This window comes from Lipophrys pholis (genome assembly GCF_963383615.2).
Source record: "Lipophrys pholis genome assembly, chromosome: 7".
NCBI lineage: Eukaryota > Metazoa > Chordata > Actinopteri > Blenniiformes > Blenniidae > Lipophrys > Lipophrys pholis.
In genome coordinates, this window is record NC_137638.1 from 22,107,076 (window position 1) to 22,135,071 (window position 27,996).

Below are 27,996 nucleotides of genomic sequence, written 5' to 3' on the forward strand. Positions count from 1 at the left end.
ATCTGTGGGGGCCGAAGTTGATCCCGTGTGTGTATTAAAAATTTTAATCGTGAGGGACATTCACACAATTTACTGTATTGAATTAATTGCAGCATGGCAGACTCAAAGCTAACATGGATTTTTAGAGTCACTAAAGATACCACACTGCCCCCTGGTGGTGAAGTGGCATAACTGCTGCGAACGTCAACATCTGTTAATGTGCGCCACACCACCCATACTGCCACACCACAAAATTATTTTCTTTCCCATTTCTTTATGGTAAAGCCACAAATCAAACGTATTTATTAAACTGGCATCTTTATAACAATCACTTTAAATCCTCTATTTATTTATCAACTGACCAGAAAAAGAACAAATAATTAGAAAACACAGCAAATAAGTCCAATATTGACAACTTGTATCCCAATTACATGTACAGAGTTCAAGATCATTTTTAACAAAGTTCATTTTTCATGACAGAAAAGGGGAGATCTCTCATTTTTGCATCTCCAAGGCATCAATTGAACAAAAGTGAATGGAATTTTTTTTCTTTTTCTTTTGCTCTTTTTAACAGTAGAGTGGTTAAAAGGCAACAAGGTGATTGTCCTCCTTCCATCTCCCATGATCAGTCATAAACTCACACAGTAACAAATGACCACTGCTCAGTGGGGGAGCCCTGCTCACATCCATACACCCATTACCAGATTACATAGTGTCAACGTAAAGCCGCATACATCACAGCAGCTCGAAGAGCCATTTGCATTTACTGCTCACTGCCGTACAGTCAAGATAAAAAAATAATAATAACAGATAAAAAAACAAGTAAAAACAAGCATTCTGTAAATATATCGCTTTTTGGCAATTAAGTAAATGAGAGGATTGTGAATGAGGCAGACAAAAGGTAAAACATTCAATTCAGTTTGACTAAGAAAAAGAAAAAAAGAAAAATATTAGTAGATTTGTGCTGCACTCGCTGAGACAGTCGCTGTGAAACGATAAATAATCTCATGAGATCAAAGATCCAGTAAGTCCAGGTAGGAATCCATAAAAAAAAAAAAAAGGTGCTTAAACTTGTACAGCTGCACGATGATCGGAGGAGGTTTTCCAGTTGGAGATTCAGTCGTTGGACTGCGACGTTCAGAGACGCCTGAACCACTTTATGGCATTTATAATGTTAGAAAGGCAAGACAGCCAGGTTACGTTCCTGCACTGAGCTGTTCATCTGCAAGACCATCTGAAACCCTCATACATGAATATGGCTTGTTTCTGTAAGGTTTAAAATAAATTGTTTTAAGTCACTTATATTCCAGGTCCACTTAACATTATTTTCCGAGGGTCAACAGCTTTTGGGGAAAAAAGTAGTGTCCTGCTCCTTTTTTGGGGGGAAAGTTTCATTGTTTTGTCAGAAACTTTTCATGATGAAATGATTTTTTTCTGGTATAAAGGACGAGATTTGACTCATCAACCTCATAGCCTAGAAAATGGAGAAGTTTGTGCTCATCCTGTCTGTTCAGGAGTGTTAGATGCCATGTAGGAAAGACGGTGTTGTGTTGTTATTGAAAGGTGAGCTCATCAGCTTTGTGGCCGACCCGTTCCAATGGTACACGACCTCAGGCATCTTCTTAATGAACGCTTTATCTCAGCTCACTGCAGCTCCTTGCCAACGCTTTCCTCTCAAAAAAACCCCAAAGAAACAACAACAACAAAGAAATGCCACATGGACGCGGCCCCTAAAGCTCCTATCACACCGGGCGGTAACAATATGCAACTGAAACTGAAATGTGATGATATGAGCAAATTTGATTTTCACACCAACTCCTGGTGTGGCGAACATTTTGAATTCAAATCCCAGCTTAACGACGTACATGTCACATTCGCTTTAATTTGGCTGATACTCATTCTATGTTTGTGCGATGCTCTACATTTATATTTGTACTGTACTCACTTGATGTCACATTTGCTCAACACTTGTTTGACTTTCAAGTGAAACCTGCCCTACGTTTGCATGAAACCTGCATGATGAAAACTGTATTTTTTTTAACTGTATAAGTATGGAGTTTCTTCCCCGTTGAGCAAACTGAAACTCATAAAAGAAGTGCAGAAGCTTCTGGATGAGCATCAGGCTCACATTTCTCAGATCCAAGAAAGGTTTGAGATGTGTGAGAAGAATATGAGGCTTATAAAAAAAACAAAAAAAAAAGGCCTTTTTGCAAATCTTTTGAACACGTTCAAATTCGAAGTGACACATTCAGGAGGGAAATTGGCGAGCCCCTGCCAATGTTTTCATACATTTCGGAAACTCTCTTGTGAATTTCAGTCACAATTTGTTGCAGCCCAGTGAGACCAGCTCTTCACACATCTCATCTCCCGGATCACATTTTTCTTTCCCCAGTACATGGTAATAGTGGAATAATGCTGTTCAGACACTGTGGCATTTATTTTCATAATTTCCTTTTGACCTGAGTGTATCTAATCCATCTCGTTTCATTTTCAGTTCCAATCTAGCACGGTCTAATTTCAGGGAAAATGTAATTTATTTTCATAATTTCCTTCTGGCATGTGCAGATGTAATGTATTACCCTCTGCTTTGTGAGTCCGCCTCTATTCTCAATGCATAATAAATAAGATTGTTAGGGTAGATCCTGCCCGTGTTTTTGCTGGTGCACAAGATAAACCAGCCAGGTTTTTGTAAAGCTCCATTTGATCACTGAGAAAGCAAGTCGTGTGTCTGAAATAAAAAGTGCATTGACTTAAAGGCCCTAAGGCAAACTAATCACACACACACACACACGCACACACACGCACGCACACGCGCACGCACACAAATATTCACCCTGTTCATAATAAAATACCTTTGACCCAGGTGAAATCAGTAAACATCTCGGTCACTGTTAAATAAATTAAAGGTTCAGCAGTTCACATTCATCAGCTGGCTGTGTGTTTGTGTAACTGTGTGCAAGAGTGTTCTTGTTGAGTCGGTAAGTTGTACACTTCACATTGCTTATTGTTGTCCCGTGGCTTTTTTCAGAAGCTCCAGGTCTTTGCGTGTTTGAGCCGCAGGCGGCAAACAGCCGTAGAGCTCCAGGCCCAGGGGCAAGTAGCGCTCCTGCAGCCCCAGGACGTCTTCCCCGTGACCGGCTTGTAGTGAAACCCACGGAGGAGGTGACGGACCACCCAGGAAGCCCCAAAGTGCCAGACTCTCTGTGGTTAGACGGTGCAGCAGTGAGAGTGTGACAGAAGGAAACAGAATAGTGTCGAGAGAGCAAACAATAAGAGGGCATTGCTGACCTTTACTGTGCAGGTCGGCCGCTTTGGCTAAACCGAAGGAGACCAGATATGGTGCCAGACCAGGGAGGCCTTCCGGCTGACCTCGGGTTGCAATGAGCACTATTGAACTGAAACAAAAAACAAACAAGATCATACATTTAAAAAGTGATGTTTATGTGTGTGCAGTGGATTTTATGGCGGCTCTCCACCCTAAAACTACAGTAAAGTTATAGTAGACATTAATGTGGGTCTGGACTTATCAATCTGTTAATCTGTTCACACCACACTGGCTCACATAACATCTCATTGCACCTATTTTTTTTACTTAGTTTCCCAGGCTCACCGCTTTGGTATTCCTGTTTTCAGGTGCTGTTCCATCTTGGCATCCATCTTGGAAAATGAGGTTTTCTTAGTGACTTTTCCCGTACAGGCATCGACTGACACCAGGAAAAACCCAGGCTGGGAGAAGGACATGGTCACTTCATTCACCTGGCGGGTAAACAGGGGAAACAACATTTAAATAATAAACCAAAACAAAAATGTCATCAATATAAAAGTCACTTGATTTGCTTTGGCTGCTTGAGGTGCTCACAGTGATGAAGGAGGCGCTATCTCCACTCTGCTCCTGTTTGCTGCTCAGAGACTTGACTTGTGTCTGGAGGTAGGAAGTCCATGGTTCACTAGAAAACACAAGCTGAGACACAGACTCTGATCAGAGGAGGTGGATCATGTTTCAAATGTTTACATTTCCAATGTAAAACACAAACCTGCTGGGCACCGCAGCCTTTGCAGGGCTGCGTGTTCACAGCTGGCATAGGCACCGCAGCTGAGGGAGTCTTGGAGTACTTGGGGTAGGCTTTTCCTGTACAGTTGCACGTCTCTCTGGAGGATGTCGTTGCCATGACTTTCACTCTTTCGCAGCCTTTCACGGAACAATAGCTGGGGCTGTCACGACCGTGTCGGGCCCGGAGGTAGAGCCACAATAAGCTGGGTGTCATAATGAGAGGAGAAACTCTTGAGTCCTCAGAGAGACGAAACATATTTGAAATACTGGAATTGTGTTTCAGTCATTAGTGTGAGAGAATCGATCATCACGGGTTGACGTGAGTTACTGTTAAAACTCACCCAACAGGCTGGTCAAAGAAGTATTTCCTTTCCATGGGATTCTTCTCGAGCTGTGCGAGAGACGACGCCGTGCCGTAGTCTACGATATCATCAAAACTGTTGCTCTGCCGGTCATTGATGTCTGCCATGATCTGGAACGTGGTATCTGACGGGTAACAAAGTCCCACCAGCACCCAATCGTCTCTAAAATGAAAGAAACAGAGCAACATTACACAGGACCACTCGATACTGATACTGGATCAATGTGTTTAAGAAGATATGAAAACAACCCAATTGAATTGAGCGATTATGATTTTTGATGAGAGCAGTGGGCTCTCTCACGCACGCCAGCTTCTTGTTACTCACTTATCAAAGTTAATCAGGGAGAGGACGACCTCTCTGGGCGCAGGGCCGCTCCAGTGCAGAGTGTAACTCTTGCTCATCATCAGGACGGGTTGGTACTGCTGTGACGGCGCCCCCTGGCTGTTTATGCCCCTCAGTAACAGAGGGGCGTCGGGGTATTCGTCTCTGCTGATGGATAAACTCAAGCTCGGGGCTCCTTGCGTCTGGATGTACACCTGAGGGGAGTTGTGGAGCGGAACGGTCAAGGAGAGAAAGCATGTTAGACATCAGAGGCTCAGAGCAACATGGAGGTGCTGACCCTGTACAATACCTGAGAGTAGCGGCCGCTGCAGGTCACTCCACTCCACTGTGGCATTTTCACACAGCTGGGATGCTGGATCAGGTAATTATCAGCACGGCCAACATAAGTGTCTCTGTATCCTGTCACGGAGCCGTCCACATCGTGAAAGATGGAGTTTTTGTCGCCATCCAGATCGTTCTCTTCAAACCACTGACCAGGCCGACCAAAGAAAGCTTGCAGGCCAACCTGACGACATCAAAGAGTGTGACTTAAAAGCTAGGGCGTACCTTTTCACACTCAGGTCTATGAGGCACCGTATCTACCACGTGCCAACAAAGCTGCTATTTCCTCTGTAGGTATTGTTCGTTGATCCTAGAAGGATTATTTGGGATGCCCCGAGACAACAACAATGCATTCTGTATGGATATGTAGAATTTCTCATAATCAAAAGAGCTAATGAAGAACAAAACCAGCAAAACAAGATTTTTACTGATTTCGTTTTTGCATAAGATCCACATTTAAAGTAGTAATATCTACAAACTAGAACGGTAGTTTATTAAGACTAGGCATACAGTACATGTACTTTGAATGTTTCACGTTAAGCTGGAGCAACAAGAATCGACTTATGGTTGCATGATGGAGATTTTTAGTACATATCAGTTGGAATTAGTCTAAACTACAGCAATAATGAGTATATTTAAAGATATGAATTATACAACAGAAGCATTAAAACTGAACACACGCAATTAGTCATTTAAATTCAATTAGTTGCTATAATTTGCTTAAGTAATGGCGGGACGAAGCTCACCTGCTCCAAGGTGTGGAAAAGTTAACGTTTAAGAAACCGTTCACTTGTATGACGCCACCACCAGAGGGCAGTAGTGATTTCTGATTTAAATTAACTGAAGGGAGACTTTTCATTTCATTTACTTTGTTCTGTCTGCCAGAAAGAAATCCCAACTTCAATTCAGACAATACTCTGATCTGATGTAATACAGATGAGCAGATTTAAGAAAATAAAAAAAGTAATGCAGAAAAACTGTACATCGGCGAGAAAATATTTAAAAAACAAAAAAGTGGGAAGAGTGTGTGTGAGTACGGTCATAACAGTAAGGAATCTAAATGGTTACAAAAACAACAAACAAAGAAGAAACAGATGGATGAATAAAAAAGAGCAACGCATCAAAATGGAGCGAACCCCAAATGAAAGATTGAAAACAGGATGACTGGAGTCACATGGGAGGAACTGAAAATGTCACTTAAACCACATCAAATAGCCCAAAATAAAAGACTGTAAATGGTCGCTTGCTTATAAACCAATAATACATCATTATAGGAGGAGTGCAATGAAACATGACACACTCAAATACACAACAGAAGTTTTTTTGTTTCTTTTTTCCAGTTCAGTGACTTTCGAAACAGTAGACATACATTAAAAAGACATTTTGGTCTTGAAAGTGTTTAAGGCAGGATAACGTCCAATGGAAACATGTGTGCTTACTCACAGTGGAGTGAAAGCTGAGCTGTGACAGGTTGTTTCGTGGGTTAAGCTGCCAGGTGTTCTTTAAGTTGAATCCCACTGCGCTGGTGTAGCGCTCTGGCGTGGGGGCAAATCCCCGAAATGTACTCTGTGTGAGCCGCACAGGCCCATCATAGATCTGGAAACCTCGGATTGGGAACGTCCTGTAATTAGGAGAAGTGCAACAATAAAAGAAAAATTATGGAAACTTTCCAATGTAAAGGATGCAACCTAAATAACAGCCATAGCATATAAGATACACTCCACAGTGGCGTTCTGGTTACCATTCTAGGAGTTTGAATGTTCTCCCTCTGTGACTCTGAACTCCACATTGTTGTTAATGTGGGTGTGTGTGACCATCGGTCTGTGTGTGTTTGCCCTGTGATGGACTGGCAACCTGCTCCTGCCTTCACCCACAGTCAGCAGGGATCCATAACAGCAACCTTTGAAACGTTGTTTTGTTCAATGTTTACGTTTCACATGTTCACCGATTGACCCACGAGGTGTGGTTAAGGTTATTTACTATAAAGATAAGACGTGAACAACAGAGGGTGAGAAGGGCTCCATTGACCGTATTCAATGTAATCACAGTAATAACCTTTTACCTTGTTTCTGTGTGACAGTCGGTGACCTTGACTTGATTAATATAAGAAATGTATGGTGGACTTTCAAACTAGACACAGGTATGAGCCCTGCCCAGCCTATAGGTGCAATTCATTCAGAAAGATATTTGCTCCAGGTGGAGGAGATACATGGATGTAAGATAAGGTTAATTGCTTAACATTAGCAGTATGAAATAATTACTGCATTTGCACCATGTGAAGAAGAATTATAATTTTTCTCACTTATTTCCCAAAGTCCAACTCATTCCCACAGATTTTCCTTGTTTTTATTATAAATGTCCTGATATATTTAATTTCACTCAAAAAGGAAAATTGGACTCAGGATAATTTAGTGGACCTATCTCTGGCAAAAGAAATGTCAGCAGCTTTGGCAGTGACCACAATGACGCCAGACACACCGACGGAGCCAGATGTCACAGTGCGGTCAGAAAACCTATTAAACAGCTGTAAAGTTGTACACAGTGGTCACAAACTAGCAGCCTGGTTCATCAAGTTAAATATAGAAGCCATTTGCCACTTGTTTGTTTAAGTTACTCTCCCTCAGTAAAACAATATCTGTAACAGGAAAAGGTGGGAAAGAAGCCTGTGGCAGAGAGTGAGGAGACGCCGTGGGGACGTGAAACTCAGATTTGGGATGACAGCATGAGGTGTAAACTGCCTCGTATTAGGAAGTCCAATTTAAGCTATTATCAGTGAGCCACGGCTAGTCTGAGACAATCTGGTAATCTCAAACTGATGTCTGGTTCATCTAGTAAGTGATGCAACCAGCTACAGTCAAAACTGAGCTTTCGTTCACAGCGAAAGCAGCTGAAACAGCCTCATCTGTCCATCGGACTCCATGATTCTGCCTTGCTGAATCTCTTCCCTGTTTGTTTGTTTTTCCCCAGCGTATTTTTTTCTTTTGGCAACTCCTGCAACCCAACTCCTGCACTTCCTGAAAAAACTCAAGTTCGACTTGGAACACACACACACACACACACACACGCGCGCGCACACTATTTCCTCAATTCAGTCAAACATTTATCTCTTAGTTGCTCCCCCTCACCTGTTTCTTGGCAGGGTCCTCATTTTGGCATCGGTTCCTCCAACTCCCCAGTATTTATTCTGTCCTGCATTGGTTCCTCTGTTTCGGCTTTCACCCACAAACAGGGACTGTGTCACCTCTTGGCTGGAACCTTCGTCCTTCGGGTAGCTGCCATCACTGAAGAATAGTGCCGTAAAAACACACTATAATATATCATCCACGTGTAAACATGATCATTTATGCTCTTTATATGGGCGAAGTTGCCAGGAAAAACACATTATCAAGCATGAGAGATGTGATAGCACACCACAAAAATGTCTAAACTTCTACTCTAAGCTCAGTATCGATCAATCACACACAGTCTTGTTCCAGCCAGCAAGCAAATATGGAAGAAAATAAAACTGAGAGAACAATGAATTAGGAAAGTACACACCTGGCAAAAGACAATCCCACTCCATTATCTGCAAAGCTATTCAGAAGAAAAAAAAAAAAAAAGAATCGCTGTTAAATCTTTTGAAATCTGTACACAACAGATTATAACATTTCCTATAACAGACAGCAATGCTTCAATATTCTTTCAGAGACACTGAGAGCCATTATTGTTATCCAGCCAGCAATTAAAGAAAGTGTTTGAAGTACCCAATGGTTAAGTTGAATCAAATTTCTGCATTTTTCCAAAATGTTTCCGTGAAAATTCAACTGTCAAACTAATGTGAACATTAGAAGTGAAATAACCCGGATGTTGGTCAAAAGTTACTTTCCAAGTAAAGAAAAGAGGAAGGAGAAGTAGATAGTGTCACCGCAGCAATATGCACATGGGGTTACGTTGTGTTTCCGGCGTGACTCATCAATTCACTTTAAGCCCTGTGATGACACCATTCTTTCATTCCTGAGCTGAGTGCCAAGCTGACACGAGCTGAAACACTGTCTGTGAGCCGTCTCACCCGGAGTTCTGGATGACGATGTCCCCGCCTCGGATCCACGCTCCCAAGTCGTTGTTCTTGAAGGAGACCAGAGTGTCGATGACTGCAGCCACACGAGAACGGCTGGGATCGGCATTCTGGTGTGGTCGAAATCTGAAGACACACACGTGAAAACTCACTTTTCTGTCCTGTTGTGTTCTATTGGTGTACTGAAGTATTCATCCCCACAGGGTCAAACCTATTTCACCCTAATTTCACAGCACATATGGTCCTCATATGGATCATGTGCGCAAAAGGATTAAAAAAAAACAAAAAACGTAATAATTATTACATCAGAATGACATCATCATGTAATAAATCTGCTGACAGAATTAGTATAAAAGCGCAAAGTTTAAAACCCTAAAGTTGAGTTCTGGAGACTGCAGGCACCTCTCTGTGCCTCCCATGTGACATTATAAGATAAAAAGTCATTAAATACAAAAGCTTTTATCTGCCTTGGGAGCTCATATTTTCAAGATAATTTTTTTTAATTGCCAAACCCACATTCAAGTGTGTAACATCATTTGTACAAAGTTGACATTATAGCTCTAAATAAACCCAGATTCTCCTTTTGTAATCTTCAATAGGCTTGTTCTCATTTCCTTGGTGGCACTTCTTGCGGTTAGCTTCAGAAACCTCCTTTCGGGGACCCAAACGTTGCTCCGGGGGATATTTTGACTTGAATGAAGCCCTCGGAACTATTGCTGGCCGATATCTTTTCACTAGAGCTTCACAGAATCACACGACACAAATCTCCCTCTATCTCAGTTCCTCTGCACACATTTTGTAGCATTTAAAATCCTTCCCCTCATTCCTCTGCACACATGCGTACCCTCACAGACACACACGGAGCACGGCCAGCAGTCTCAGTGGACACATAAGATTTTTTCCAGCGAGTTGAGGGCTGTATTTAGGTAGGGAGCTGCAGAGTGGAAACTTTATCTGTGAAGCCCTGTTTTCTCTGTCAACACAAACTAGACAGGCCTTCCACTAAAATGCAGCAACTCTGAAGCCATCATCTATCCCTGTCGATGGGCATATTCTCACAGTTATACAACAGGAAGTGATAAATAATGTAATTCACGCAGTTATTGACAGTGGCATTAAACAAACACATTGGTAAACCATAAATATTTACACACTGTAACTTAACACCATGATGTCTAGGGGAACCCACCACATTGCTTTTTGAAGGCAGGGATAAGATACTTAAAAACACACAAGCGCAATACCAGGAAGCTGTGACTCAATATTTATTTATAAACACTTAAAACCAAGCAGGATGTGCCTAAAATTAATAGAATTAAAAATAAACTCCTTGCATTGTGACCAGTCTAACTAACACACGATTCTCAATAAAGAAACAGCTCTTGTACACACATACCGACCTGGCATTGTTATCTAGACACAGGTATTCCCGGGGGTCGGCAGCACTTGCATTGGTGGTTTTCACTCCTTTGTCAATAAACAGCCCGGCCTAGAAAGACAAAAGTTTAATTAAAGCACAGAGTTTTCTCTAAAACGACACTCAGAGACAGAGGATATGCCACAGGTCTATTTCTGTTGAAACGGAATAAAAATGTCAGCTAGTGCATTTTACAGTGTGGTATCAGAGGCAATAATAAATGTACTAAATTTAAAATTTGGCTGAACAGAGTTACAGGATTCAACAGAGTTTCAATGCTGCGAGGGGTACTGTGGGAATTTAGAATGTATGTGAAGGTGCAATGCATATTTATACTCCATAACATGCGGATTAGTTTAATATGCTTGAAATATAACCTGTAAAATAAATTAAAGGGAACTTGGAGTACATCTGCGTATGGTTGTGTGTGTGTGTGTGCGCATGTGTGTGTGTGCGTTTTGTGTATATGTAAACGTGCGCTCTCAGTTGGTCCTGTGATATAAGCGAGGTATAGACTGAAAGCTCAAGGCTCCTTCCTCTGTAGGAGAGGCTGCTGTGGTCAGGCTGGACAAAGAACTCACAGTTCACCTGCCCAACGTCTGTCATTCCACAACAGTGATACATTGTGGAATACACTCACATGTGTGTGCATGTGTGTCTTTTTTTCCTATACTGGTGGGGACCAGTAGGCTTATTGCACAGTGACCCATGTTACCATGGAGACTTGGCATCTTAAAGTTTCAGGAGAAGACATTGCTTTATCGACGGGGTGGAATCCGAGCTTGAGGGCCTTCCTGTGCAGAGTTTGAATGTTCTCCCTGTGAAACCATCTCGAAAATTACAGCTGGTGCAAATGAGTGTGAGGCTGTCTTTCTCTTTTTATTTATTTTCTTTTTTTAAAAAGCGGCCATCTTTTTCTCAGCCTTTTGCCCTCAGATGGACTGTTGACCCTCCCAGGTGTGTAACCTGCTTTCACACATTGCCAGCTGGGATTTGTATACTAGGATAGAGTGATAAAGTGGCGGGATGGATGGATGGATGGATGGATGGATGGATGGATGGATGGATGGATGGATGGATGGATGGATGGATGGATGGATGGATGGATGGATGGATGGATGGATGGATGGATGGATGGATGGACATGCAATACCATTTCAAGATCAGATTACAGTTAAGGTTAGGAAAGTAGTAGTTATTGCTGAGTTTTGAGTAAGTCGGCAAAAAAATGTATGCGAGTTAATGTATTGCCCCCATGAGGCAGAGAAAGATTATGTCTGTAGCCTTGTTCTTCTGTATATCACACAGTTAATTCTTTATTGGAAATTAAATACATATTAAATGAAATCATATTTCAAGGTTGTGCTATAGTTATAGTCATGGCCGATATCATATGTCTGCAGTAAACTAATGTGAATCAATGTATAGCATGGTACTGAAACATAATGTGTGTGTGTGTACATTCTCCTTGCTGCTATGATCTATAAAAGTGAGCACACATCTTTGAGCAAAGTATAATGTACAAGTAATAAACTGTATTTTTTCTTGTTCATGAGCACAAAGGGACAACACAACTATCTGGCAGCTAACATTAAGCCAACATTATATGTGGAGCAGAAATCCTGCAGAAAAGCAATACGACCAATACCTTAAAGTTGGAGTGCACACGGTTATTGTAAAAAATCCCCAGAGGAGTAAGCTCTGCCTTGGTCTCTGGTACCAGCCCATGAGAGTCTCCAGTGGAAGAGCTGTGGAACACAAACCATATGCCTGCATCCTGAAATAGGAAGACGAACGGAGAGAGTGTGATAAACAACACGGCAAAGATTCATAGTGTGACTGCAAAAACAACAACACGACTTTTATTACATGTGCCTCTATTCATTTAGTCCGTAGGAGGTAGGAAATTAAATCTAAACAATATTACCGGTGGTAGGATGAGCTGTCATACTGTTCCCATGTTGGTCAAGTCACGTCACAAGAGTAAAACAGATGTAGGAGTTCTTATGAGCTCAGTGGCTTATTCCAGACCACTGTTCATTAGATATAGACAGACAACCTAAATATCACACAAATATCTCAATAAGGACTAAGCCTCGCCTGTGGACCTGTGCATTGTTTGTGCTCAAATGAAAAAGAGACGGGACAAGAGATCCTCTTTCATATATTAGGGGTTTTACTACGTTATTGTACTCTTCTATCAAACACTAAGGCCTGCTAAATCCAATTTTATTGATGGATCACTTTGTTATGAGCATGGAAACCCGCCATCTTTTGTTTTTTATCAAGGAGTTCAGGAACACCAAAGCCCAGGCAACTACATGTACATAAATAACAGGTAACAACGTCCCTCGGAGATTTATCTTATTGGTGGTTTGTTTTTCCTTAATCAAGTTTTCTTACATAACTCTGGTGTTATTACCTGAGAACCAGCAGCTGCATTGTTGATGAGGTTGTTATTGGGGTTGGCGATCCAGAATGTAGATACTGCCCTGGAGAACAACCCCACCGCACACAGAGACAAAGACACACAAACAGAAAAACAAAAAATTAAGATAACTCTTCACTATATCAGAAACAATCACACATAAGACAGAGATGAAAGAATCATGTGATCTTTCTAAATTTCCTTTATAATCCACCTCTTCGACATAACCCCTGTGTGTGTGTCTGCCAACATACACACACACAAAAAAACCGACTTATCGGTCTTCCTCTTCCACTTTTCTTGTTTCCACTATGACATTAAAACACGCCGTGGAGAGAAGAGGTTGTTATTGCATAGATAAAACCATCCGGCAAATATCTCTCTCACGCACTATTACCAAGCACACTATCTCACTGGCAAAGGCATAGGCCATCTGTTTTCCCTCAAACAAAGTATCTCACCAGCGTTCTCACACAAGTCCCGCAGCTACGATTTACAGCGACACTGGTAGGGATACGCTTAAGATGGGAACAAATCACCTCCCCTTTAAATGTCAAGTCTGGTACTTAATGGTGCCTAACAAGACCTCTGCAATCAAAGGTATTTTATGTTTAAAGGATGATAAAGAAGAGTTTCTATTTTCTTGTTGCTATAAATAAAAATTGACATAACTCGTTGCTCTTCTAGAGCAGAATGACTCAGAAATACGACTGACTTTTATTAGCAGACTTCACATGAAAGAAGAATTAAGTGATAAATGTAATGACCACTAATAACTCTGACAGTAGAGAAACTAACCTCTTTTTTTTTCTTTTTCAAATGTCTAACTAAAACTGTCTTCCTAATTGTCTTACTTGCACTCTGTGCTTGGGGAGGGGGTGTAGCCCTCGTAGACTTTGTCCTTGATGCTGGTGCACATGGTTTCATTGCGATCGGTGGGTAGCAGCGTCCCCGGTCGAGTCAGCAAGCCAAGGTTGTGGTAGAAAGTGTTGCGCTGCTCGATCCCGTCCTCGAGGAAAAAGCAGTGACCCAAGGTGTCATAGCCAACTGTGTTTTTCACCTGTGCCAAACGCAAAAGGAAGGAAAACATCATAAATATATGCACAGAAGGACCGTAGCAGAGTTCTTGGCTGGAGAAGAAATAAAAATCCATGAGATTTCTTGGCATTCTTTTCCAGGAACATTGTAATTTAGACAAATGTACGAAAACAATGTCAGTAAACAAAAGTGCAAGGACATCATTTGTACGACTACCTCTGCAATCATTAAAACCTAAAGGAAAACAGTGTGTTCCAGCTGCAGGATGTCCCCGATTTCCTCAAATAGCTGGAATTCCTGAATACATTTCGTCCGAGGCATCAGCTTTATTATTACCCAGCTGAACGCCAGTGGAGACGGATGGTACAAAATTCACAGAGCCACCGTGCCGGAAAGGAATCATGAAAAACAATGCTGTTCAAAATGTTTTATTCTATTTCCTCTTCAATCAAATGGTCTGAAGGACAAATGCTCATTAGCCATTAAGATCTGATGTCAGGAGGTTTCAAAAATTCCATCGAGAGCAAAGCAAATACCACAAAGGGTGATTACAGAAAGTTTCATAGTTTAGGTGACGTGTCTGTGCAAATCATTTATGTGGTGTAGAAGAAGATCTACATCAGTCCAAAGTGACTGCAAGATGTTCTATCATGAACCAAGAGGCAAGAAATAAAGATCTGCAAAAAAGCTAAACAAAAAATAAAGTGAGAAACAGAGACAACTAAGCGAATTGATGTTGTAGTTGTTGAGCTTTTGAATATTACAAAATCACTCAGTTGCTCAATAGTCCAAGAATAACAATGTCAGTTCATTGACTTTTAATACTGATAAAAGTGAAAGTCCATTACAATACCAGCAAGAACAAATAGTGAAGAAACCAGACCACAACACACACTATGTACTGTACCTGTAAACATCAAAAACTAGTTTGAAGAGTGTGTTTCTACCCTTACCAGCAGGCCGTTGGTAGCATGGATGGTGAGGCAGCGGGAAAACGAGTGGTGTATGGAGAGTCCGTCCACGTACGTGGGCTCCCAGTAGCCTCCCTTCTGGTCAACATCACCACACATGTGGAAGTGGAGCGGGTAGCGTCTTTTTTCCCGCTGCTGACCCATGTTTTTCAGCTCAACGTGGGAAAGATGAACTGATGAGAAGTTACCGAGAATCTGTTGATGTCAGAGACAGAGACCACAGCGAGTGGAAAGTAGATCGAAAGCCATGAGTGACAAGCTTTTCAAGTTGATAAAGTAAGAACAATGACTTATTACACAACACAAGTAAGGCACTCTGGTTTTGTGGTGGGCAACACTGGGGTTTTTTTTTTTTGCCTCGAAATTAAGTCGAGTGAAAACAATATAAAGTTCAAGGTTTATGTCTACAGAGTTATTCCCTGGGTTATGATCCAGATAAACCAACTGCCCCAAAACCACTGATGTTGACCAAAAAGAGGAGTAGGTTTATAGAAGCTCAAATCGAAACCCAAACACACATAGAAACAGGCAAAAAAATGGTTAAACAGGAACATCGAGGAATAATACAACACAAACATGCTGTACAATGCTCTCTCGGAGGTCTTTTTGTGGGTATGGCATAATCGACTGGGTCTGGTTTGTGTTAGGGGGGGGGTATTGGCCAATCCCCCGATTGTAACTGTAACTCTAACCCAGATACACACAGCTCTTACTGACCAGCTCCCTCACAATCGCTCTATCGCTTACAGAAGCACTCACAAACACATGCATAATCGTTGTTTTTACAGCATATACCCTGATGAATTAGACACCGGGAAGCTTAATACTTCAAATTTATATACCTGAGATACATATGCATGATTTCCTGTATGCAAATGAACAAAAAGAAAGTCTGTTTCTGTATCTAGATTGGGTAATAGTTTAAGGGGTGTTATGAAACATAAGTGAATGCCCCCCTTGTTGCAAACATATCAACATTTATACGGTAAAATATATAAAGAAAAAAAAAGTGAAACACAAAAAACTGCTAATGTGGAAGAAATTAGTTCACCCAAAGGGGGTCAAGTACATCAGTTACACAAGGCTTTGGAATGTTGATGTGTATTTTCCAACAATAAGAAAAGAAGGTTTCCATTATTAACCATAATATTGTGGGATAGATGAATATATGGCAAGCAAAGTAATCCAGCGAGGATATGATGCTTCACTTCCTGCTCTCATCTGTCTTCCTTCATCACTGTGTTATTTATTTATTTTTTTATCTTTAGTGTCCATTTCAAAATAGCAAAAGTTGACATCCAGAGTCAGAGAATGGGTGAGAGCTGCGGGAACAGAACGTCGACTAAACTGAAGTAGGAACATGAATGACCTCTCTCATTTAGCATGGCATATAAATATAGAATGTATGCACACGCGCTGGCTTCGCAGCGTGGACTCTGTCAAATGGATTACTGCAGACAGAGTGACCTTTAGTGAGAAAGTGAAGTCAAGCCGAGATGGGGAGAAACATCCATCAGCAAACACAGACATAAAGTGCAGTCTAAACAAGGACCTGTGGTATTACATTACACGCACAGTCACGCGCACATGCGCACACGCGCGCACACACACACACACCTGGATGTGGCCTCCAAAGGTGTCGTGGCTATAGAACTGGCACATGTTGTTTCCGTAGCAGGAGTTTTCCATTTCTCCATAAATGAGAATGTTTCTGGAGAGCAGAGCCACTTCAGCTCGCATGTCGACTCCATCTATGATCTCTCCAACGTGGTTATACTGAGGCCTCCCTGGGAAACACAGAGCAGCAGATGCTTGGTCAAATGTGACAACAGACACACAATTTAAGAGGAAAAAAGGGTGGTTTATTTCGAAGTAACATTTTTGAGGTGGCATCACCCAAGTTCAGGTTTATTTTCTGTAAACCACATGCCATCAACTGTCAACCACAGGAAGTGTGCTCAGCAACACCCAGCGGAACATTAAGACGTAACCACACCCCTGAAGCAACCAGCCGAAATCACGGAAATGTAAATGCAAGTAATGAACTGCATATGAAACAGGAATAATCAGCTCTTCAACAAAGCAGAAAGTATCCTTGCCCGCAGTGATAATGCTTCTCCAGCTGCTCAGTGTTTTCTCATGGCAGGCACACACTTACTACTACGCCCTTCTCTCCAGGAAGGGAGTTGGTCTTTGTTGATAACAGAAAAAAATGAGATCAGGAAACATTGCTGATAGAGGGTTGGGCCAAATGTAACGGACAGATTGTTCAGGCAGACCTTTATGAAGGCAGAAGCTGGTGGGAGACTGAGAAGAGAAAGCTCGTGGTAGGTATAAGACTTCTGAAACATAATATGGCAATCTCTTTTGTGGCTCCTCCAATAATCTGACATCAGCAAAACAGCTGTAAAGGAAATGAGATCTCACTGGAGCTCAGGATTAATAACACTACATCTGCTGGATGCATTTATTGACTATAAAGAGGTGAACAGAATTCTAAAAGCGACATTTCAAACTTATACAGTTTTAATATTCACACCAAGCACACAAAGATAAATCTTTCTATACAGATAAATCTTTCTAAATCTTTCTATACAGATCACTAAACATTTGACAAGTTAATTCAAATTTTAACCTTTAGCCATCGGTTAATGTGATAAAAATGACATGAGTTGGGCTTTCGCAGAGAATCAAATGACGATTTGCAAAACGCAGCGGTTTTGATGTAAAGACTGTGTCTAAAGTATGTGTCTAAAGAAATCAAATGTATTGGGGAAGCTATGGCTCAGATGGTAGAGCAAACCTTAGTGTTGATAGCTCAGTCTCCTGCTTTGATTATGCACGTGGTAAATGGTCTTTAAGTAAGACAGTGAAGGTGGCAGCAGTAACAACACACTATAAATAATATTTAGAAATCTATAAAAATACATGTAATAAATCAATCAATATATCCAGTCTCACCTTGTATCCTGACCTGTCTGCTAGTGCAGTCAGGGCAGGGCAGCAGGGTAAACTCTTCTGCTTGGTGCATGGAGTAATCTGTACTGGCAATTACAATGTTATCGCCTGGTCGCCAGGTCTCTTGCACTTCATCTTGCAGGTTTAGCACCACCTGGTCCACAGCATCCACCTGGAAGCCTGAGATGGGGAAGCCTGGCGGGTATAACATATAACTTATTTAAAAGGAAATCTAATTCAGTAAACATGTATCACACCGTTTCCAATGACAGACGCAATGCAAAGTCACTTTTTTCCAGGGAGCCATCAAAACGTATTGCCTTTTGTTTTCATAACAAGTGAGGCTAAACACCACTACATGATGAATTCCTGATGCTCAGCAGATGAGAAAAATACACAAACGGGATGATGGAGAATTAACTGCATAAAAAAAATAAAAAATCTAACAGCTTGCAGCGAATGTGTTCATCCAACTGTCCAGTGAAGTCAATTTGATCTTGTCTTGAGTTCAACAGTTCACCAAGTGCACGGCTATTAATAAGCATGAATCATTTTTGAAAGAAAGTCATGAGAGAAACGGTTGACACGATCTCCGCTGCATCCGAGACAGACTGCCCACGCAGAATGACGATATATATTAGACACACTGTCTGCGACTACATTTTAATTGCCGTCAACTTTTAACCATGCATGATATTGAGCTGCTTTCATCAAAAAACTGATTCTCACCATTTTTCCACTCGCTGTAGGCAGTGACAGTGAAGCCGACTCCGTCCACGGTGGTGAAGTTGCGTCTTGCCACAGCTCGCCCACCTGTGTCGTGGTTTTCGTGTTCCCGGACGTCCTCTGAACACGACGTATTACCGCCTCCAACCACAGAGACCAAAGCCCATGCCTGCCTGTAGAGATCAGACGGATGGAAAATAAATTATATAAAAATGGTCGAAGACGCATCAAAGTGAGAGGAGTTCAGGATTTCAATCCCATCGCTTGTTGGGGAAAAGCAATATTATGTGTAGCAACATGACATCCTACTTGATAATGAAGATGCAGTAGCGTTAGGAGTTTAAAAAGACTTGTATAAAGATGTCAATGTGATGTTACGTTTAACAAGAATAAAGTTTTTTCTGTATTTTTCTATTTAGGCATCAGCATCAAGATGTGTCAAATTTCTTCTGCGGGACAATTGACACAGCAGATTACAATAGGCAGACAGTTGATTCATAGTGTCTGGAAAAAGATGTCTTTCGTTCCAAATCCTCCCTCCTGACCGTTTTGCACACTATCTTATGGCGAGGGAATGTCAAGAAAATTATTTCTGATTAGATTGCTATGATTTGAATAAGGAGAGTCTGAAATCATTCCAACAGGGAAGCTTGAGGGTGTGGATGGTGACTGGAGCAAGGCGTGCATTGCAGGGCGTGTGATGAGAACTGAACAGCACACTGCAACTCGAAGCCGTAGAGGTTTTTAGCTTTTTAAGAGGGATTGCTTGTGAATATAGCAGTTGGAAGACATTGACATTTCCTGCGAGTTGTCCAGCTGCACAAAAACAGGAAAGGCCACTTCAGGGTTCCAATATGCGGCCCGTGTATCTCCACAGATCAAACCGAGAGAAAAAAATTAAATATGTGACACAAAGAGGAAATCAGTGAGAGCTTTTTCTTTCAGCCACATCCTTTATTTGATGTTTATTGACCTTTAACGACTTCATTGTGTGACGGGAAAAGCAATTGTGCGAAGTCCAGAGAGGGTTTATAAAGACCACCATAGACCAGGATGAAAGTATGTTTATGCACGTGTGAGGGCTCTCCAGAGAGACAAAGATTAAAGACAGCAGGGTCAATAGGCACGAGGCAACAGCCAAGACATTTGTGTATTTGTGTCGGGAAGATTCGTTGACACAAATGAAATCAACTTTGGGAATTTCAGGGATTTTTGTGCAACACTGCAGGTTGTTCTTTTGTTCTACAGTCTTCTTTTGAAGTTGGAAGGTCACTACACCCACAGAAATACAAAGAAATGTATATTTATAAGTCGTTTATATTTTCCAGGAATATTCACTGCCGTTTCACAGCATGGCATCAACTAATTTACACTTTGTCTTCATGCTCACACATATAGGTCAAATGTCTCTACTGCTGAACTTGCCATAGTGTGACTTTAACAAGACATTTAACAGCTTCCTGTCTCATAAATACATGCGTTCCTCTAACCACAGGCAAATCCGCATGAAGCTGAGATTTGAGAAAAGTGAACAAACTTAACTTATTGGTGTAGGCTTCAGCACGCACACACACACACACACACACACACACACACACACACACACACACACACACACACACACACACACACACACACACACACACACACACACACACACACACACACACACACACACACACACACACACACACACACACACACACACACACACACACACACACACACACACACACACACACACACAGGACGCCATCGTCTGAATCGTTTATACCCCTCTGCTGTGGATCTGAAGGGATTTGTTTGAGAGCCCCTGTGTTGCCTTGGCATTCTCTCACATAGTTGAAATGTGACACCAGAAAATTTGGCACAGTTGTGATTTTTCAACTGAGGAGCCCTGTCGGTTAACAAAATTGTCAAAGTGGCACAAACTGTACGCGAGTTTTAGATGCGGTAACAGAATATTAAATGTCATGCATCATCAAAACCCGAAGTTGTCCTTTTGTGACCAGGACTACACCCTGTATAAATTTGTGGTTTATGCCCTTTTGAAGGAATAAGCGTGTGGGAAATAAAAACCTCCTGAACCGTCACATTTTGCGCAAATCCTGGAAACTGTGACCCATTATCCTGTGCGCGCTTCCTCTCTGGTGGGGCACGATATAGTCGAAGCAAAAGACAAACAGGAAAAAGAATAAATTTCCAGAGAGGGTGGACCCTGAGCGACAGGCTGGTGTTGTCAGTCCGCGTATTGCGACTTCAAAGTTGAGAGGGTTTACTTTAAACTCTTAAACAAAAACACAATAACTTTCTTTATCAGGCCCAGGAGACCCAAGAATAAACAAAACAATCCCAGAGACTTGCACAGTCAACACAGCATGGAGAACCAACACAAAAGACACAAAGAATGCTGGCATATGCCGCAACACCTCTGAGCCAAGGGCACCGTCACGTTCAGCTGTCGCAACGCGGTTCAACTGCTCCCAACACCGACACCTAATCAGCCAAAGGCATAGCAACCCAAACGTTTAAGGCATGGCATCTTTATGAAGGAGAAAATTTCATTTCGCTCGACTTTGAACATAGGATAGTTGTTGGGCTGGTCTGATGATCTACTGGGATTTTTTAAAAATAACCATGACTCCATTTCACAAAGCTAAACATCAACCAAAAGACAAATCCAGTGAGCATATGTTCTCTTGGCAACATTGCCATAATCACGCAAGTCCTTAAGGGAGACTGTCAGAAAAGATTAAGATGACATAAATACAGATCAAATAACGATTTGTCATAACCAAGGCATGCAGAAGACTACCTGTTAAACCTTGGTAGGAGCTGGACTGCGGCAGAAGAAGGCCGGAGGGTATTTTATTGGCACACTTGCGTCTCGGTGCATCAAATGTGTCTTGTTTAAATGCCACAAGCATCTCACAAACATAACCTTGATCGTCTACAACACGTAACTTCAATAGGACAAGTTAAAGGTGCTGTATAATAATGAGATTCATTGACTGGAGACTTTTTTTTCAGTCCATTGGAGATGTACTGGAAAATGAGATTCACAATATTCATTAAAACAGCAGCAATTTTTGTCAAACAAAATAAAATCGGAGAAATGTTTAAAGCACCTTGTTAACCCAGTAATACCCAAATGCCTTTTAAGATGTAGCTAATTTGTGTTTTCATTTAGGGCAGGCCTATATAACGGACCTGCATACAACCTCTAAGAACATGTACAAATTTTATTTTGACACACTCAGACGTGTGATCTCTGGCACCTCCCCCCCAACAGAAATGATCCGTCATGTATCTAATGTGCAAAATGTACAATTTACAGGTTTTTACAGCATCTCTTTAATTCACAAAGCAGCAGTGTTTTTACCTGTACTTGAGATCGTAGACAAAACTGCTGCCCAGTTTCTCTTCAATGGCCTTCTTTGTTTCATCCAGGAGACTTTTGACAGCCGAGTCTCCTACAGCCAGAGTGACGATGCGGCCTGCCGGCAGGGAGCGGAGCAGCTGCGTGAGTCGCCGACTGTCGTTTCGAGACTCGTGTGTGTCGTAGCGCTCGGTGTACAGCACGGCAGCCGTGTCCTGGTCCACCACACGCAGGTTAATGCCTCGGCTGAAATTCCGCTGGAAGGCGTAACCCCCTGTGGCAAGCCCGGAGGCCGGGACGCTCCGAGTGAGCAGAGACCAGGAAACTCTCTCGGTACCATGCAGCTCCAGAGTTCCTCCGCCCTTAACGCCAATAAACTTTTGGCCCAAGCCGGGCACCTGGAGAATGGCCTTGTCATCCGAACGGCCGATGAGAACGATGGTAGCACGAGACCGGTAGCGACATTTGGGCGAACCGATATGAAGGGCTCCCCCTTCTTCTATGAGGATGTGATGTGTTCTCAAAGTTATGTTTTTAGAACCATCAGCGTCGTCTGCAAAAGCAACCTGACCTGTGAAAAGGAAAAGAAAAAGAAAAAAGACCTGAATTCTCGCATGCTGTATTTTGGATTAAAAATATAATAAACTGAACCCAATCGGTTGAGTGAAAGAATGCTCGAGCAGGACACTGACTCCAGCTAGTTGACATATTCACCTCCAGACTGGATGGTAAGTGAAAGGAAGGTAGCCGAAGCATCCAGCCTGAACAGGTTTCCCCTCCTCACAACAACAGCCTTCTCCGGTTGGTGACCTGGACTCCAGCTACTTAGTGATGGGTTATGGTCTGGACAATTTTCTGTAAAGATCAGTGGCAAGTCTGAGATTATCATGCTTACAGACATCAAAAGCAAATCTGTCTAAGGAGCTAACAGAAATATATATATATATATATATATATATATATATATATATATATATATATATATATGTATATATATATATACAGCAGGAGGCACAGAACAAATAGAGAGGTGTTGGATCACATGAAGAACTTTGTATCACCAACTCATAACACTAACCGTCCAACACGTGTCCACTTTTGAGGCTAAGGACGAGGATAAGTGTGAAGAAGAAAGCACCCAACGACACCCCACAGCAAATCAGGGTGTTTTTTCTTTGCTGGAGTCTCTGCGCAAGCTCCCGGCGCTGGTTCTCCTCCGACACGCTGAACGTGGTTTGTTGTGCCGCTCGTGGACCGTGAGGTTTTATGGGTGGAGGTGGTGGAGCTTTGGCGGGCGGCGGCGAGCGCACGGGAGCCACTCGCCCGGGAACGTAACCTGGGCACCTTGTATGGTGGCCGTGAGGCGGAGCCACAAAGACGGGGAAGCGACTGGGGCCATCACTTGTCGGCATGGTATACGTGTCTGCTTCCTGTGCAGAGAGAAAAGAGACACAAATAATGCAGACTGTCTGTGAATAAAACATTTGTTTTCGCAAAAAAAATAATTTAAAATGACCCGATGAGATATATGTATTTTCTTACTCAATTATAGGCACATCTGTACAACAAGGGTATAGTTGTAAAATAGTGTTTAGGGAAGAAATAACAAAGTGCCTGAAAACAAGTTCTGACAGGAGAAGTCAAAGCTGGAGGAAGAGGACCCTAAAAAAGTCCCATAAAGTAGGTTTAAAACAGTAGGAGGTGAAGTGAGCGAACGGCCTGATTCTGGGAAAACTGGCAAAAAATGCAGCGAGCACCCCAGTCCTGGACTTCCAGGTAAAGGACCAGAACAGTGAGGCTTCAACAGACTATTAATCTACTCCTCCAGGAGGTCCACTTATCCCCCGGCTGGTTTGGCCTGAACAGAAGTGACATTGGCTGCTTTTGTCCACGGTAACGAAAAAGCTTGTGAATAATGGATCGCAACATTCCTCAGACTATGTTAGCTGCAGCCAAAACAGATGGCACCAATTACAGTAGAGAAGGAGGAGAGCGCTGGAGCTCTGGTTGTTACTCTATTTATTTCACACAAACTGAGAAAAGAGCATTAAAACAACTGCAGCCATGGTCTCACACACACAGCTTCTTTTTTTTTTTTCCCTTCAGAGTACATTAGATTGACATAAATTCCTTTCCTCAAGATGCTTAAACTTAACTAACCTTGAATTAAATTCTTCTTCCCACTGAAATGGAATTTACGTGATGGGGATTTTATTTTATCCTCCCCAAAAGTGAAATAGTTCTGCACCATGAGAGGAAAAGGTCATACACCTGCACACACAAACACAGAGGGGTACAGGAAATGAAAAAAAAAAAAAAAAAGCCTTAAACTGCACTTTTCTCACACAGAAACACCCCACAGTAATGCCACCACAGCTTGCTGGTTGCTCTTAAAACTAAATTTTACACATCGGATTTTCACCATATGACGCAAAGAATGACCACATCTCTTTTTCTTTTTAAAAGGGCAAGGCTGCGACAGTTGTCAACTCTCGGCTCTGTAAAATCAAGGAGAAACAAATGATCATTTTTATGCTTTTAGTCATAAGTTTGTATAAGAATTTCACATAAGAAAAAGTGTGACAACCCACAAACAAGCACACACATAACCACCATTGTCTCCAATTTGTCATTATTTCAGCCCGGAGCAACAACAGAGCTGTTCAACTCGTAAACAAAGCACTGTACCATCGAGGACAACTCAACAAGGCTTCAGTCATTTAGACGGGCTACAAAGTAAACTGGGTTTAACAGCAGCTGGTCCACCCACTTCAGCTTGAATTATCCCATTCCACTTTGAAGCGGTTTATTCTCCATCCAACTTTAAATCTCAACTATCATCCACAGAGGCGCGGAGATCACGCCGTACATTTTTTTAATTTTCACTTTCTGGCCGGTCCGAGTCGAATCAGTGAGAAAAATGAGGCATTTTCTGTTTCTGAGAAGAAACACAGACAAATACAAATGGGGTTCATTATGCTTGTGAGATCATCAACTATGAATAATGGCAAAGGTTGTGGATATTACATTAATGACTTCAGCAGATATGTGGATGGCTGTTCCAATAAGTGGCAATGACGTTAGTAAAAGTTGAACTGATCAGCGAATTTACCAAACAACGTTTCTTTATATTATATACAATTTCACAAAGAGTGATCTAATAGACTGAAAGAAAAAAAGGGAAAATGGCAAAGTTCTTCAGAAAACAGTCCTTCTGAACCTTTGATGTTAAGCCATCGTCAGGATCCACAAAGAGATGAAGCCGTGTGATTCAAACAATCTCTGAATCATTCATTTATTTATTCTACAAAGGTTTAATGTGAGTAGATATTATAGTGATACTCCAAACATTTTCTCTGAATTATTAGATAGTGTGGTGTTATTCTACCGGTCAGGGACACAGTAATGAAATGATTACAACTATGGGTCGCACAGCAAAGAGTCTGCATATTCAGTTATATACCTCCATGGCTTCTTTCACACGTCATTGACATGTCTTCTAGGTTAACAGACACAACTCTTAAGACCAGAGGCCAGTCCATCACAGAAAGGAGAGAACACAAGAAGATCGAAAACCTAGAAACATAAACATCCACACCGAGGGATTCAGAGTCACTACTGATCTAATTAAGATATCTTTGTGGGAAGAAATCCAGGGCACCAGACTTGCTGAGAATAAATTCAAGCCCGGAATTGTTGCTTGCATCACGACCCTGCAGAACGTGGTGGCACTAATTACACCTCATAGTTAGGATTTACCGCTTCGCCAAGCTCATATTTGGGGATGTTGTGCCTTAGATCTTCAGATTCATTGTTCTGAACACTGTGTGAGCCCCAAAGACTCCAGCCTGTATAATCAGGAATGAATGGATGGATATGATATCAGTAAATGATGGTGGCAGTGGCACTGTTTACAATTAAAAAGGCACAATTTACTCCTTTGGCATGTTTGTTTGGTGTTTGTGGCGTGATATGTACTCTGCCTATCTGTGGGATAAGCTTCAGCCCGTCAATGATACACAATGTGGACGGATGGAGAAGTAATATCAAGAATAAAAGTGATATCTTTAAACTTTTTAAAACAAAGTTTGAGTGTGCTCCACATTAAAGAAAAACAGACTTAAGGTGACGCAAAAACATTGTGTAATGCATTAAAAATAGAATATAATTACTTGGAAGAAAAGCCCACACATTTAAAAAGTGTTTTCAAGAGAGTTTCAAAAGAGAACAGGAAGTCGGATTATCTGTGGCATGTCCTCCCACAGTGACGGGGCTCTGACAGAAACACCCTTGGTTTTTATTCTTGTCCTGAATATAACTAAGAGAAATCTGTCAGAGGATCTTATGTTGTGGATTGGATGGAGTGAAACACTCAGTGGTGCTGACCATCCACATCCTCACCTTAAAAGTTAATAGAATAAAGTTAATGAGCAGCCTAGCAGTGGTATATTGTATTATCAGAGTTTGGCTGTGTCCAAGACAGATAAACAAGAATATAAGGAGTAATCGTACGTCCAGTTCTAGTGTGGAGTTTGCTGTTCTCTGGCTGTTTCTGCATGAAATCTTTCAACATACCGGTACTCTAGTTTCTAAACACTGTCATAAACCACATGTTTGCGGACATTATGTGGCTGTAAAATTGCCAAACGGTGTAACTGTCTGGTCTGGTCAGCTGGAATTTGCTCCACGCCGTGATGTCACCCTAAGTTGGACATAGTATTATTGAAGATGGATGAATGATAAAAACAGGTATGAACAATCTTCACTTTGGAAAATGAATCCGAGCAGGCAACATAACAAAATGACAAAGTTGTTAGAGTCTATAGGAGCTCATGTTTGGAACCTTTATGTGGCTGTAAAACATAAAATGTGACTCATGTTCTCCCCTCCTCAGTGGGAACCTTGTGATGCGCTGATCTCCTGGGCATCAGTCTTTATAATCCTATCTCTGTGTTTTTATTCACATTCCTCGCCTTAAAAAGGAGATCCAGTCCAGCTCCCCTGCTACTATCTGACCTGTCAGAACTAAGTTTTCCTCCTTGAAGGCCGGATCAGGGTCTGGAAATTAATCTGATGACAGGATCTGTGGACATAATGTTTCTTAACAACCAGGGTCTCCTCCCCTCACCCCTCACATTTTCCTGATTTGAGAGCTGATGATGTACCAGATGTGGGGGGGGGGGGGGAACCACTGGACTTGTTCAGCTCCTTCAGTCCGGGGGTCCACGCTCACTGGCAGGGTGACACACAGTGAGTGAACCATGTGTTTCCTACATTAGACAAACCAAGACTACAGGAGCAGGAGAGAGCCGGAGAACACGCGGGGGACCAGACGATGCTTTATCAATGATTGGGGGCTTGTTTAGCCCACCCTCAGAAACACTACACTTCTTTTATTGTCTTCAGAGACTGCCTGAAGGGAGCGTGACACATATCCTGAAAGTGACCGAAGCCCTCGCGCGGTATTTAAAACGCTTATTTTAGCTAAATAAAGTGACTATTTTCACCACGCGGGGCGACAGGGTGAAACAGCGAACTGAGAGACTGGCCCCATTGAGCGCTGCTTCACCCCCAGCAGGCTGACACACACACACACACACACACACACACACACACACACGGACACAATGTAAACGGACGGACGGTGAGTACGTACCGTGGGTGAGACTGTCCTGCTCCGCTGCGGCTCTGTCCATCCGCTCCCCAGCGAGCCCGCTTCAAGATACACCGACCCGCGGCCGCTGGACGACGAACAAGGTCGAACCCTGGCAACACTGCGGTTTTACGCGTCCCCCTTTATATATCTTTTTTCACATGGTGGACTTTTTTCTTTCTTTCTTTTTTTTTTTACTGCTGTAGGCTGTCGTTCGGCCGTCGGTCAGCCCTCACAGCTCCACCGAGAGGGGGGGGGGCGGGAGGGGCGGGGCTTAAAGACAGGAGGGAGGAGGTGTTCAGTGACTGTCGGAAATA

At 42.2% G+C, this 27,996-nt stretch overlaps 1 protein-coding gene across 1 annotated transcript; it reads right to left on the minus strand.

Annotated features, from left to right (window-relative positions):
• Positions 1-258: 258 nt before the first annotated feature.
• On the minus strand, positions 259-27,777 carry cemip2 (cell migration inducing hyaluronidase 2). The gene is made up of 24 exons (XM_080467599.1): positions 27,683-27,777; positions 23,105-23,456; positions 22,741-22,881; positions 22,030-22,597; positions 18,651-18,820; positions 17,925-18,116; positions 16,581-16,750; positions 14,946-15,158; positions 13,809-14,014; positions 12,949-13,018; positions 12,175-12,303; positions 10,510-10,598; positions 9,104-9,235; positions 8,593-8,628; positions 8,181-8,336; positions 6,499-6,676; positions 5,024-5,239; positions 4,717-4,928; positions 4,372-4,554; positions 4,014-4,233; positions 3,839-3,940; positions 3,590-3,735; positions 3,268-3,374; positions 259-3,180 (listed from the first exon to the last, which is right to left on the minus strand). The coding sequence occupies exons 2-24, from the start codon at positions 23,436-23,438 to the stop codon at positions 2,981-2,983; spliced, it is 4,170 nt and encodes a 1,389-aa protein (XP_080323725.1). The 5' UTR covers positions 23,439-23,456; positions 27,683-27,777; the 3' UTR covers positions 259-2,980.
• Between the last annotated feature and the right edge of the window lie 219 nt (positions 27,778-27,996).

Coding starts and splice junctions, on each gene's coding strand:
- cemip2 (XM_080467599.1), bottom strand. CDS start 23,438: ATGCCGACAAGTGATGGCCCCAGTCGCTTCCCCGTCTTTGTGGCTCCG. Junction 22,882..23,104: donor AAGTGGACACGTGTTGGACG/GTTAGTGTTATG, acceptor TGATCTTTACAG/AAAATTGTCCAGACCATAAC. Junction 8,337..8,592: donor GTGGGATTGTCTTTTGCCAG/GTGTGTACTTTC, acceptor ACTATTCTTCAG/TGATGGCAGCTACCCGAAGG.